This window comes from Cyprinus carpio, chromosome B14, assembly GCF_018340385.1.
Source record: "Cyprinus carpio isolate SPL01 chromosome B14, ASM1834038v1, whole genome shotgun sequence".
Taxonomy (NCBI): Eukaryota; Metazoa; Chordata; class Actinopteri; order Cypriniformes; family Cyprinidae; genus Cyprinus; species Cyprinus carpio.
In genome coordinates, this window is record NC_056610.1 from 10,492,354 (window position 1) to 10,505,602 (window position 13,249).

At 36.8% G+C, this 13,249-nt stretch overlaps 1 protein-coding gene across 3 annotated transcripts in view; it reads right to left on the reverse strand.

The window, feature by feature from the left end:
* Positions 1-212: 212 nt before the first annotated feature.
* LOC109070412 (pro-neuregulin-2, membrane-bound isoform-like) overlaps positions 213-13,249 on the reverse strand; it is a 69,603-nt gene continuing 56,566 nt past the window's right edge. For all 3 annotated transcript variants that reach the window (XM_042738027.1, XM_042738028.1, XM_042738029.1), the window contains 5 exons: positions 5,141-5,243; positions 4,815-4,938; positions 4,285-4,418; positions 3,018-3,227; positions 213-1,759 (listed from right to left, as the gene is read on the reverse strand). In XM_042738027.1, the coding sequence (XP_042593961.1) occupies positions 1,117-1,759; positions 3,018-3,227; positions 4,285-4,418; positions 4,815-4,938; positions 5,141-5,243 (1,214 nt within the window). In that variant the 3' untranslated portion in view covers positions 213-1,116. The remainder of the gene's footprint in view (positions 1,760-3,017; positions 3,228-4,284; positions 4,419-4,814; positions 4,939-5,140; positions 5,244-13,249) is intronic.

Genomic DNA, 13,249 nt, shown 5'->3' on the forward strand with positions numbered 1-13,249 from the left:
GATGTAGGTCCGTGTAGGCTAGAATCAGGCTGGATTGGTTCCTCCGCAGGCCAATGACTACACAAGGAAGGAAGGTTACAGTGCAATGAGCTTGTGTCACCACTAGGGGGTTTAACCCTTTAGCGTTAACCCAGAGCCAAATCCAAAAAAATAAAAAAACCAAAAAAATACAACAACAAAAAAAGTACAAACACAAAACCAACAACAAACACACAACACGCACACACGCTCGAAACGCTAACCTGAAGACGAACACAACGCTAACTCACAAACGAAACGCGTTCTCACACGAAATTGCGTACACAAATACACGTATGTATACACTGAGGTTCAATGATATTCTCACGCACACGGACAGAAGTGTAAACGCATTCATTGGACGCACAGACCACCGTTTCAAAAACCCTGAACACCAGGGCCGATACTGCGACCCAGCGTCATGCCCTGTGAACTCCTGCGTACCTTTGTTTCAATGGAAACAATATGCGACAACCAGTTGAGAGAAAGGAAAACGTCAAACGTAGAAACCAAAGACGAACGCAAACGGCGCTCAGATGCGCGGACGGATTGGCATCCGATGCAATTTAACGTCGGTTATGTGTGCACGTGAATCCTAGTCATGTAAACAAACACCTTACACAGAAGTGATTCGATATTGCATGGTGTCTGAATAATATCACAGTTCAAATGGGGAGATCCTGAACAAACGAAACAAACGAACGAAGAAAAAACAGAAAAACATGTCTATAAAACCCAAGAGTCTGTTTTTAAGAAAGGCTACAAAAATTCAACTGAACCTCCCTCGTCGGCAAACAGCAAAAGGCACCACAATATTATTCTATTTCTAACTCGTGAAAAAATTGGCACGTAATTCTTCTTCGTAATGCTGTAAATCAAAAAAAGGAATTACATATAAATAGTTTTCCCCCTATAAAAAAAGTCTTTGCTGCTAGCTAGTAGACAATTTTTGCTGAAATGAAAATAAATATTTCATTTGTTTAGAATATCTGTCTGTTATATAAAATAAAAAATATTTCTCATAGGTGCAGGTCTATAGCATATCATTTGTTTTCGCGCCTACGCAAGTTCGTTCGTCCTTGCTCTCGTCATTCTTTTTTAAAGGGGTGCATTGTCCGGTCTGGACCGTGACTGCGACAGTTTGTTGGCCTGCACATTCCCCCGGGAGCCTGAGCGTCCCGTGTTGGTGAAAGTCCGCGTGTCGTTGGGTCGGTAGATGGTGGCCGGTTCGGTAGCGTTCATGTTCTGCATACTAAGAAACGGCGTGCTCTCGCCGTGGGCGAGGTCTCCGACCTCATCGTCCTCCCACTCGCTGTCCGAAAGGCAGCTTTGAGAGCTGTAGTTCCTGGGGCCCGGGGTGTGCTGCGACACGTGGCCATTGAACCGTGACCTCCTGCGCCAACGGCGGCCGCTGCTGCTCTTCTTCGGCTGCTCTCGGGAGGACATGTATTCCTGTGTGGTCTCATAATCCTCGTCATCCACGAAGCGGTACGGGCTGGACGGAAGGGAGCCCGTGCTCTCTGCCGCGTAATACGGGTGTCGGGATCGTCGGTAGCGGTGCAGGAGGGGCTGGTCGTCTTCGGGTGAGTAGGCCATGGCGATGGCCGAAGCGGCGGGTGGCAGGGAAAGAGCGTGGCTGGCGTTGGGTGTGGTGATCTGAAAGGTAGGCACCTGCGGGGGCAGTGAGGAGTGAAAGTCTACAGGAGATAGACGCGCCGGTGTGGTCAGAGCAGACACGTACCTGCGAAGATGCAGAAAAACATGGGGTGAGAGACGGAATGGAAAAATATTTTAAATACACACTACTTTTAAAAAAACTTTGGGGTCAGTGAGAAGTCTGATCAAAATTATTCCAGTGAAATCAGAAATTATTCTTATATGCTGATTTGCTGTTTAAGAAATATTTCTTATAATTAAAGTTGAAAACAACTGTGTTGCTTAATATGTGATAAACATGATTTTTTAATACTTTGATAAAAGTTTTGTAATTTGAAATTTCAAAATTTGAAATATAAATATGTGAAAAACATGAATTTTTTAAATACTTTTAAAATAAAGTTTAAAATTTTGAAATAGAAATCTTTTGTATTTCTTGTTATTATCAATGTTGAAAAAGCTGTGCTGCTTGGTATTTTTGGAAACGGTGAAACATTTATTCAGGATTCTTTGATGAATATAATGTTCAAAAGAACTGTCTTTTTTTAAATAGAAATCTTTTATAACATTACAAGTGTATTTACTGTCATTTTCGATAAATGTAATGCATTCTTGCTAAAAAAAAGTATTAATTTCTTTAAAAAAATCTTATTGACCTCAAACATTTGAACGGTAGTGCATGTCTGCTGCATGGTATAATTTATATGAATTATATATTTGCGCATTCAGAGCAATATTTATTGAGAACAAAAATAGTATTTGAATCATTGATTTATGATGATTCGACCAATTATTATGACATTAAATCTAAATTACACTAAATACAAAAAAATCCTAGAAAACAGTTGAAAAAAAAGAAAATAATGCAATAATGCATTATTTTATATTGCAAAAGCATTTAACTAAATATTTTCCTACAAAAATAAAATTGCAATCTGTGAGCAATTTACTTAATCAGCCTGTTTACGTCAACCATTCAACCAAAACAATTCATGAAAATGAAGCTGACTTCTACTTTAGAGAGAGAAGACAAGTGTAGAAAAAGCAGAGCAGTGGTGTTTTGTTACACTACGCTGCTACCTGTTGGAAAAAAAATAGGAAAAATGTTTTGAAATGAGGTACATTTAATCATTTAGCAGATGCTTTTATCCAAAGCAACAAACAGTTCAGCTACTGTCAACGCTACTGAACATATTTGATATCTGCTTCTACTGTGCTTTGGTTCAACACCAAATAAAAAACTTATTTAACCAACAGTACAATCAGCATGCATTCATTTGTCCATAAATATACTCCGTGTCTTTTATTTGTGAAGGTGAACTGTCATTTCCTCTTTCACTCACCTGTCACTGTGAGGTGAGTCCCGCAGGGAGTCGTAAGAGTCTCCGTACTGTAGGGGGCACTGTGTAGTGTTAGGATACCCACAGTATGCTGCTCGGCGGGCACGAGCCTCCATACACGCCGGGCTGCTGCATTTACTGGTGCCAACAGAGGAAGAGAGTGCCCCCGACTGACTGTCCGTCCGCTCCATACTCCAAGTGCGCTCCTCGTGCCTAACAGGCGGGAACAACACAAAGGGAAGTAGAAAATATGTGAGAAAAATGAAAAAATAAAAATATTCATTTAAAAGTTATATATACAATAAGTATATAAAAAGATAGTTTTTATTTAAAAGAGATTTACACCTTTATTCAGGAAGCAATAAATTGGTAAAAATTGGCAGTAAAGACATTTTAATAAAATAAAAGTATAATATCTCTATTTTTGAACTCTTTTATCAAAGTATATGAAAAAAAAAATAGTTCTTCTACAAATGTTTTCACAAATATATTAAGCAACTGTTTTTAACATTAATAAAAATAAGAAATAACTTTTCTATTAGCAAATCAACATATTACAATAATTTCTGAAGGATCATGTGAAAATTCAGCTATGTAACAAATGGAAAAAATAAATTTTGATAAATATATATATATATATATATATATATATATATATATATATATATAGTTATACTAATATATTGTTGAATTGTATATGAGAGACTATTTTTAGTGTATTTTTTGAACAAATAAATGCACCTATATATATATATATTATATATATATATATATATATATATATATATATATATATATATATATATATATATATATATATATAAGTGCTGGGCAACTATTAATTGTGATTAATCACTTCCAAAATAAAAGTTTTTTTGTATATAACATATGTGTGTATACTGTGTATATTTATTATGTATATATAAATACACACATGCATGTATATATAGATAGATAGATAGATAGATAGATAGATAGATAGATAGATAGAAATATATATATATATATAGATAGATAGATAGATAGATAGATAGATAGATAGATAGATAGATAGATAGACAGACAGATAGATAGATAGATGTAAATATGTGTATATATGAGACTGGAAAAATATTTGGGGTCTGATGGAAAAATAAATACATGTAAATAGTTTTGGCTAGTTAGGTCAGTAAATGAAGAGCTAAATAGACAGATGGACAGAGGATATATCAAGGTAAGGATCTATATATGGATATATTGGCAGATGAATCAGTCAGGGAAGAGTCAGTACCGGTGACTGGAAGGGTGAGAAGCTGTGGAGGTGTGGTGGGATCGTGACGACATTCTGCTGCCCGAGAAATTGCCTGATGTCTCTGTTCCGTGTCGTACTACTCGCTCAGTTGCTGGGACATTCTTAGATATATACTGCAATATAAAGAGTAGCATGAGATTGTGTCGTTTTCACACTTGAGTCCTAACCTAAGTTTAATTACATTTAAAGAATGCTTAGTCATCAATGTGTGCACCACAGGAAGCAGTTTATCACAATAATGTAATCAATTGCAATTTACTTCTGAATTGCTGTAACATTCAGAAGAAACCACACTGCAGTTCACATAATCTGGACTTTAAGAACTTTTAATCTAATCAAACAAACAAACCCAAAACTATGTTTTACATCAAAAGTACCAAAAGCAATATTAAATGCTTTCTAAGGCAATCTGCCTGTGAAAACTTATTTAACTTGTATGCTTGATCATGCCTTCAATGACTAAATCTTCAGAATATGCAAAAGATATATCAGCATACAGGAAAACTCACATCCACCATGGGGATTTCCTCAGGCCCGGGGCCGGGATGATTGGGACCGTTGGCCAGCATGCGGTTCGGATGCTCCGCACACATGTTCTGGTGCAGGTGGTTATGCATCTTTTTCCTTTGTTTCCTGAAAAAACATCCAATATCAAATCTGATCTGTGATTTATACAATGACAGCAAATACTCTAATATTTAAAACAGGAAAGTAATGTTACATTTGATCAGTGTAATGCAGTGTTCAGTGTTTTTTTTTTTTTGCTATGCTTTTTAATTTAATGTGCGAATGTGCACAGCTCTTTCTGGCGATCGCTAGATTTCCCGGAGCTTACTTGGTTTTGCAGTATGCCACCACACACACGATGCCAACCACCAGCAGTGCCACGCAGATGCCCGTTATCGTCAGCACACGTTTTTGGTACAACTCCTCAGCCTCTGAATGAACGAGAGCCATGGACAAGCACACACATATGCACAGACGTACACACAGAGACAAACACACATGTACACGACGACCATTGAACACATAGACACACATACATACAAAACACACAACCGCTGCATCAGTGGCAGCCTTTAAACCATGTCAAAACTAACTCATTCAACCTAAAACATTTCCTAACTTCAGTCTACATTTTATGTTATAGTTGTAAACAGTCATGTTTGTCACTTCTAAACAGCTTTATTTAGTTAAAGGGACAGTACACCTAAAAATGTATATTCCATCATTATGTACCAACCCTCATGTTCCTGCAAACCTGAATGATTTTATTTCTCCTATGGAACCAAAAAGGAGATGTTTAAAGCTTTAAGTCCAAGCTACAAGTTCCAAATAATGAAAATGAATGGGGACTGGGACTGTCAAGCTTGATTTTCAGTGAATAATAACATCTGAAGCTATCGTAAAATATTGCACAAGACATATGAATGACTTCTATGATGCTTTCATGGTGCTTTTTTGTCCTTTTTATAGCTTGACAGCCCCAGTCACCATTCACTTCCAGAAAGCAGCTTGGACCCCAGTATGCAAATAGCCTAAAATATATGTACATATATTAAAGGGGTCATATGATGTTGCTAAAAAGAACATTATGTTGTGTATTTGGTGTAATGCAATGTGTTTATGCGGTTTAAGTTAAAAAAAAACATTTTTTTCCACATAATGTACATTATTGTTTCTCCTCTATGCCCCGCCTTTCTGAAACTCGTCGATTTTTACAAAGCTCATTGTTCTGAAAAGCGAGGTATGCTCTGATTGGCCAGCTATCCAGTGTTTTGTGATTGGCCGAACACCTCAAGCATGTGACTTAACTGTTAAGACTAAAACAATAAAACCCATTATAAATGAGGCATTTGTTGCATCCAATGGGGACATAATTACTGATTATAATGACTTATACAGTCTTTTTTACGTGTTGCATTGCGCATCGTGCTGCATGAACATAAAAACGACAAACAACAAGCGCTACTCTACACTGCTCAAAATTTGTATTTGAATCATCAGTGGCAAATTCTTTAAATATGAAATCGTACTTTTAGGCTGTGAGTCAGAAGCGCGAGACTGTCCTTGCAAAGTTGGAACTGCCCCACTTTATAGAAACAGACACCGGCATTGTAGGCTTCTCTTCCAGGAAACAGTCCTCGTTCTCCGTAAAATGCGCTGCACACATCTAAATATTTAGGTTGAACTGTTCCAGAATAGTTGTGTCCTCTTTTGGAAGGCCAAACAAAGCAGTTTCGCTTTCACAACTATACACATAGCGTCCCTACGACATGGCGACGGTGGCAACAGCGAGAATAAAAGTCACACCTTCTTTCTTTGTGTGAACATTTGGGTGGCGTTATGCACATCTTCCCACATCGTGACATAGACATGTGGGGGCGTGTTAGAACGAGGCGTTTTAGGAGGTCGCGGACGAGTCTTAACTTTGATAAAAAAATATCTCTTTGGGTTTGAGACTTTAGTCTTTGCAACTTTACAGATTTTCTCCATGCACCAAGAGCTTGTAACACTCCAAAGAGAAAGGAAAAATTGAAATCGCATCATATGACCCCTTTAAACTTCCATATATGAAATATATTATAATATGTAACAATTTCATATATTCACATATATATCTAGCCCATATGAATATGCATGTTTATGTATATGTAATAAATTTTTGGACATATATGTCACTTACATGTATATTCATCCTAAAACCTGTCAATGTGCGTCAATGCAAGTAAATATAGAAGACAGAAGACAGATGTATTCTACAGATTTTTTTTTTTTTTTTTTTTTTTGCATATATAAATAAAATGTTCTGTTCACATATATGGTTGCTGCATAATATACCAAATAAAAAAAATTGTCATATAGTATTAACATATGGACATATACAAATTCCACTATGGGGATTTTATATATGTTATAAACATACATCACGTGTGAGAAATTATAAATCACTTTACCGGTAACATAGCAATATCATAATATCATATATCTTGATACATGGCAATATATGTCATATATTCATTTTCAGACATTCTGTTAAACATCTCCTTTTGTGTTTCACGGAAAAAAAAGTCAAACAGGTTTAGAATGACATGAGGGTGAGTAAAAAATGATTGTCATTTTTTTGGGTGAACTCTTCCTTTAAATCTAAAATCTTTATTTTTAATAGGCACTGAGTTGCATCAGATGTCATTTTAAAAACACATTTCAGATGGCTGATATCAGGTGCTCGGCAGCATGGGAAGGGCACAGCTGTGGTGCTTTCTCTGTCTGCCAGGGTTTCACATAAAGCACATTATGCTGAAACAGTGGGAGAACTTTTGGCTACCTCCAGGACTGAAATCATACTGTGCAACTCTGGAAACTCACATTTTTGGGCTAGAAGTGTTTATAAAATGAAATCTCCGCCCCTCTGAAAGCCCATTACATGCATTATTCTATATATAAAATCCTATGACGTCTGAAGACAGAGCAGTCTGAGCTTATAAGTCTTGCGTAAAGCATGCCTAGAGTTAAAACACACAAACTGCATTATAAGAGCTCTTTAGAGAGGGTTGTTCATAAAACCTGATTAAACTTCCCAAGCATTTTGGGATATTCGTTATTACAACTAAATGTGTTTTAAAATCAACATGAAATCAACACTAACCCAATTACTTTCTTAATGCACATTCCTGGACTTTTTGTGAATGATTCATCAGTGTACATTATTGTGAAGTAATAAATGTTTGTTTTATTTCTTCATATTTTTTACAATAAATAAATCAATATATTTATAATGTAAAATATTTCAATAAAAAGTGAATACATTTATCTTAATTTCACTAAAACTTTTAAAGTTCACATTTAATTTCTTTATATATATATATTTATATATATATATATATATATATATATATATATATATATATTTAATGAATATATTTTAAATGATTCTAAATGAATATATATATATATATATATTAGTTATATTATTATAAGTTCACATTTACTTTTTTTGTTTCACTGAAATATTACAGTACTAATTAAGAAGGGTTGCTAACACTATTTCATGATGACTTTAGATCTGATTGGAGGGTAAAAAACATACATTTTGGCAAACAGCAAACCAAGACTTTGATGAGCAGGTTTTATGAACACCGTCTATACAGATTCCTTGAAAACATATTTTTATATCTGGGTCTGATTTTTGAAAACGAGAATATTCGAAACATCCTCTGGGGTGCTGAACGTGGGCAGCAACAGAGGAAGCATACAGAACATGAAGGGAGAGAATGAGAAAACGGACGGGAGGAAGGAGAGAAGAGAATTGAGGGCCAAACAGTAGGGGGATGAGTGTGTAATAAAGAGAAATGCAGAGGGGAGGGAGGGGGGCGGTTAAGTCAGACACTGATATTGCATTGCATGCTTGTTACAGGAAACAGAGATCAGAGTACACAAAGAGAGAGAAAACGGAGAGCGAGATGTACCCAGACCATCAGCTAATGTACTCTAGTGGTGCAGACAAGAAGACAGGAGAAGAGATGGGCAACACTCATTTTACCCCTCACTCGGCTCCCTGACACATATGTTGTTTGTAAATAAAAGTTTTATTATTTTTTTAATGCACTGCAAAATTTTTTTTAAAATAAATAAATAAAATAAATAAGGTTCTTAATTAGTATATTTAAGCTGTTTTCCAGGAAAAAAAAATAGCTTACATTACATTATATTTTCATTATTATAAAAGGAAAAATTATGAAAAAAATATCCTTAAAACAAGATAAATGTACTTGAGAAAACAAAATTGCATTAGATATACACTACCTATCAAACTCAGTTTTTAATAACAGTTTTTTTTTTCTTTGGATAGAATTCTCGTATATGCTCTTTAATTCTCTTTAATGCTAAATTAAATTAAATACTGTTTTTTAACGTTCTATTCCTGGACAACAAAAAAGTTGTATATTATCATATAATTCATAGTTTTAAGAACCATTCTAAAATATTTTAACATATTCAAATATATTCAAATAAAAGTAACTCTAAATTATAATTATATTTTACAATATTACTGTTTTTACCGTTTTTTTTTTTTTTTTTTTTTTTTTTTTAAGAAATAAATGCAGGTTTGATTGGTATAGCAGACTTTTGACTGGTATTGTAAAAGTTGTTTTCAGGAAATATATTGTAGTTTACCCTATTGAAAATACACAGTCATGTGAAAAAGTTAGGACACACTACTGAATTCCATGGTTTTCTGTATGGACATAATAAAAAAATAATATCCTTTCCATGTCATGAAAAAAAATAAGTAAAAAAAAAACACAAACAAAAAAAAACAAAAAACAAAACACACCATTTCAATAATAAAGAACTAAACAAAAATAAATGCAAAATGGAAAAGCCATATGTGACAAACTCAGGACACCGTATGATTCAATTGCCTGTAGATCCACTTTTAGCAGAAAGCATTCTGGAGGAATTTTGATGATTTGCTCTAGTTTTATTGAGGTTTGTGAGAATTTATTTATGCACTGCTCTCGCCACAGCATTTCAGTCGGGATGAGGTCTGGACTTTGACTGGACTTCTGCAACACTTTGATACTTTTCTTTTTCGGACGTTCTGTTGTGGATTATTTGCTGGTGTGCTTAGGATCATTGTTCTGTTGCATCACCTAATCTTGGCCAAGCTTTTACTGTCGGACACATGGCATCACATTTGACTCTACAATACTTTGGTATACAGAGGAGTTCACGGTCGACTCGATGACTGTGAGGTGCCCAGGTCCTCTGGCTACAAAACAAACCCAAAATCATCAGCCCTCTACCAGCATGTTTGACTGAGGTGTTTGTGCTGATATGCTCTTTAGGTTTTTACAAAGGTTTGTTAGGATAGGACAATATTTGGTTGAGATACAACTATTTGATAATCTGGAATCTGAGGATGCAAAAAAATCTAAATATTGAGAAAATCATCTTTAAAGGAACACTCCGACTTTTTGGGACTTTAGCTTATTCACAGTATCACCCAGAGTTAGATAAGTCCATACATACCTTTTTCATATACAATACCTTTTTGCATTTCTGTGCGTTCTGTATTGTATTTGACGCACCCACCGCTAGCCTAGCACCAATTACTGGATGTAATATGGATAATGGTAGCATAGTAATCCCAATAAATATGACAAAATAATGCAAACATTTTCACCTATTTACATGTTGTGATCTGTATAGTCACAGCGTGTAAGGTCAAACTAACAAGGCTATATGAGACAGAGACCATGTATTAAAATATACGGATACTATATTCTCACTAGGCGTAGGAGCACAGTTAAGTTACTATGCGGCGGACTAGTGGGTACTGACTTGGGCGGAGTGATTAGCGGCAGCACTCGTAGACCGCCCAGCCGTGGTGAGGAGCAGAGAGTTCGCTCAGAGTTGGAGTCATAGAGAGCCAGCAAATTATAGATAGTAAATTATTTGTGTCAAATCATGGGTGTTCGCTGTATTTTTAAAGAGCTTGCTAAACAGGGAGACCAGGTAATTATGATGTTTCATAGAATTCCTGCTGACCTGATGAATCGATGGCTACTTGTTCTGGGTATTTCCAAACAAACCTGTAAACACCATCACGAAGTTTTTCTTTTTTCTCTGAACATTTTTGACTGTAGACGACTATTTTGAAAAAATGCAAGTTTGCCCACACAATCGACCATGAACGTGTGTCCTAACAGGATACAGCCATCCCAATAAAGACAGGACAAATGGATCACCTGTTGCTGCGGTTAAGTGTTCCGTTATGTTTTGAGATGACTAACCATTAGCCATACTGTAACAGTGCCATGCTAATGTACTATAACCTTAGTAGTGACCACTATTACGTGAATAGGGGCTGTGTATCCCCTTATTGTTATTTATGTGTTGTCATGAAACACACGGAAATGTATCGCTCAATAACATATGAGCGGCGCTAAATGTAACTCTCATCTCACTATTACATTCAACTTGCTAATGAAATTGGAGGGGGTATGGCAGTTTTCTTTTTTGGCGATTCAAATGTTTTGTGAAATAGTAGGCTAACGTTACTTTGTCTGTGGTTCATTGTGCAAAAAATTATTGTCCTTGTGCTATTACTTTCCCCATATATCTTGGCTATTGTAATGCGAATTATCTAACATTACTGTATTATATGACTGTTGAATGTATTTGGTCAGCCTGTAATAAATTGCATTTCATAATAGTATCAATCACTGTAGTAATAATTCTTTATACATTTTCTGTGAAAATTATTAATCAGGATGAGATGAGATGAGTGGTATTACGGCACTTTGTACCCCCCTCCCCCCCCATCGTCTGTTACTTACAGATTTGTAAATCTCCTCGTCTGTGTATTCCTTGGGCTCAAAACTATATGGTTCTGGATCTTGGTTGATACACAGTAAAATTCCTCTGAGTCTGACAATTCCCTCAAGTCAGCCCCATGATCACGAGTCACGTCTAGCTAGTTAGTCACGTTTTGTTTTGTTTACGGAACCATCAACAGGGCGTCTCGTGTGCTGCGCTAATCCACTCCGCCCCAAGTAGCCCCTGATCGTCCTCCCCCCCCCCCCCCCGCCCCCCCCCCCCCCCCCCCCCCCCCCCCCCCCCCCCCCCCCCCCCCCCCCCCCCCCCCCCCCCCCCCCCCCCCCCCCCCCCCCCTCCCCCCCCCCCCCCCCCCCCCCCCCCCCCCCCCCCCCCCCCCCCCCCCCCCCCCCCCGCCCAGGGTGAGTCTCTCACTGGGGAACAGAGTAGTAACGTTAGCTGTGCTCCTACGCCTAGTGAGAAACCCCCCCCCCCCCCCCCCCCCCCCCCCCCCCCCCCCCCCCCCCCCCCCCCCCCCCCCCCACCCCCCCCCCCATAGTTTCCCAGTATTTACCACGATTAAAAATGGTCTCTGCTGTCTCATATAGCCTTGTTATTTGTACACGCTGTGACTATACAGATCACAACATGTAAATAGGAAAATGTTTGCATTATTTTGTCACTTATTGGGATTACTATGCTACCATTATCCATTTACATCCAGTCTTTGTGCTAAGCTAGGCTAGCGGTGGGTGGGCGTCAAATAAACACTTACAGAACGCACAGAACGCACAGAAATGAAAAAGGTATGTATGGACTTATCTAACTCTGGGGATACTGTGAATAAGCTATCCCAAAAGGTTCGAGTAAAAATTGTCCAAACGAAGTCCTTAGCAATGCATATTACTAATCAAAAATTAAGTTTTGATACATTTATGGTAGGAAATTTACAAAATATCTGCAAAAAACATGATCTTTACTTAATATCCTAATTATTTTTGCCGTAAAAGAAAAATCTATAATTTTGACCTAGACAATGTATTGTTGGCTATTACCTCTTAACTCCTATGTTAACCGTAAGGGTGTCCTAACTTTATCAGCTACTTATGACTGGTTTTGTGGTCCACGGTAACATCTACCCTCTTAACTCCTATGTTAACCGTAAGGGTGTCCTAACTTTGTCACACATGGCTTTTCCATTTTGGCTTTATTTCTTTAAATAAATAATGACATGGTGTAATATGTCCTGAGTTGTTGTTCATCTAAGGATTTATTTTCCAAATTTTGAGACCCGCCAAGGTACAGATATTTTTTTATGTCCTGGTGCAGAAAACCATGGAATTAAATAAGGTGTCCCTAACTATTTCACATGACTATATATATATATATATACATATATATATATATATATATATATATATATATATATCTATATATATATATATATATATATATATATACAGTACTGTGCAAAAGTCTTAGGCCATTAGTATTTTTGTTCAACCAAAAAAAAAAAAAAAAAAAAAAAAATACTACTTGTATACACAAGTAGTCTGACAACACACCAATGCTCCACCCGGAGATCCTCTCATCATCATCAGTCCTGTCTAGGATTACATGA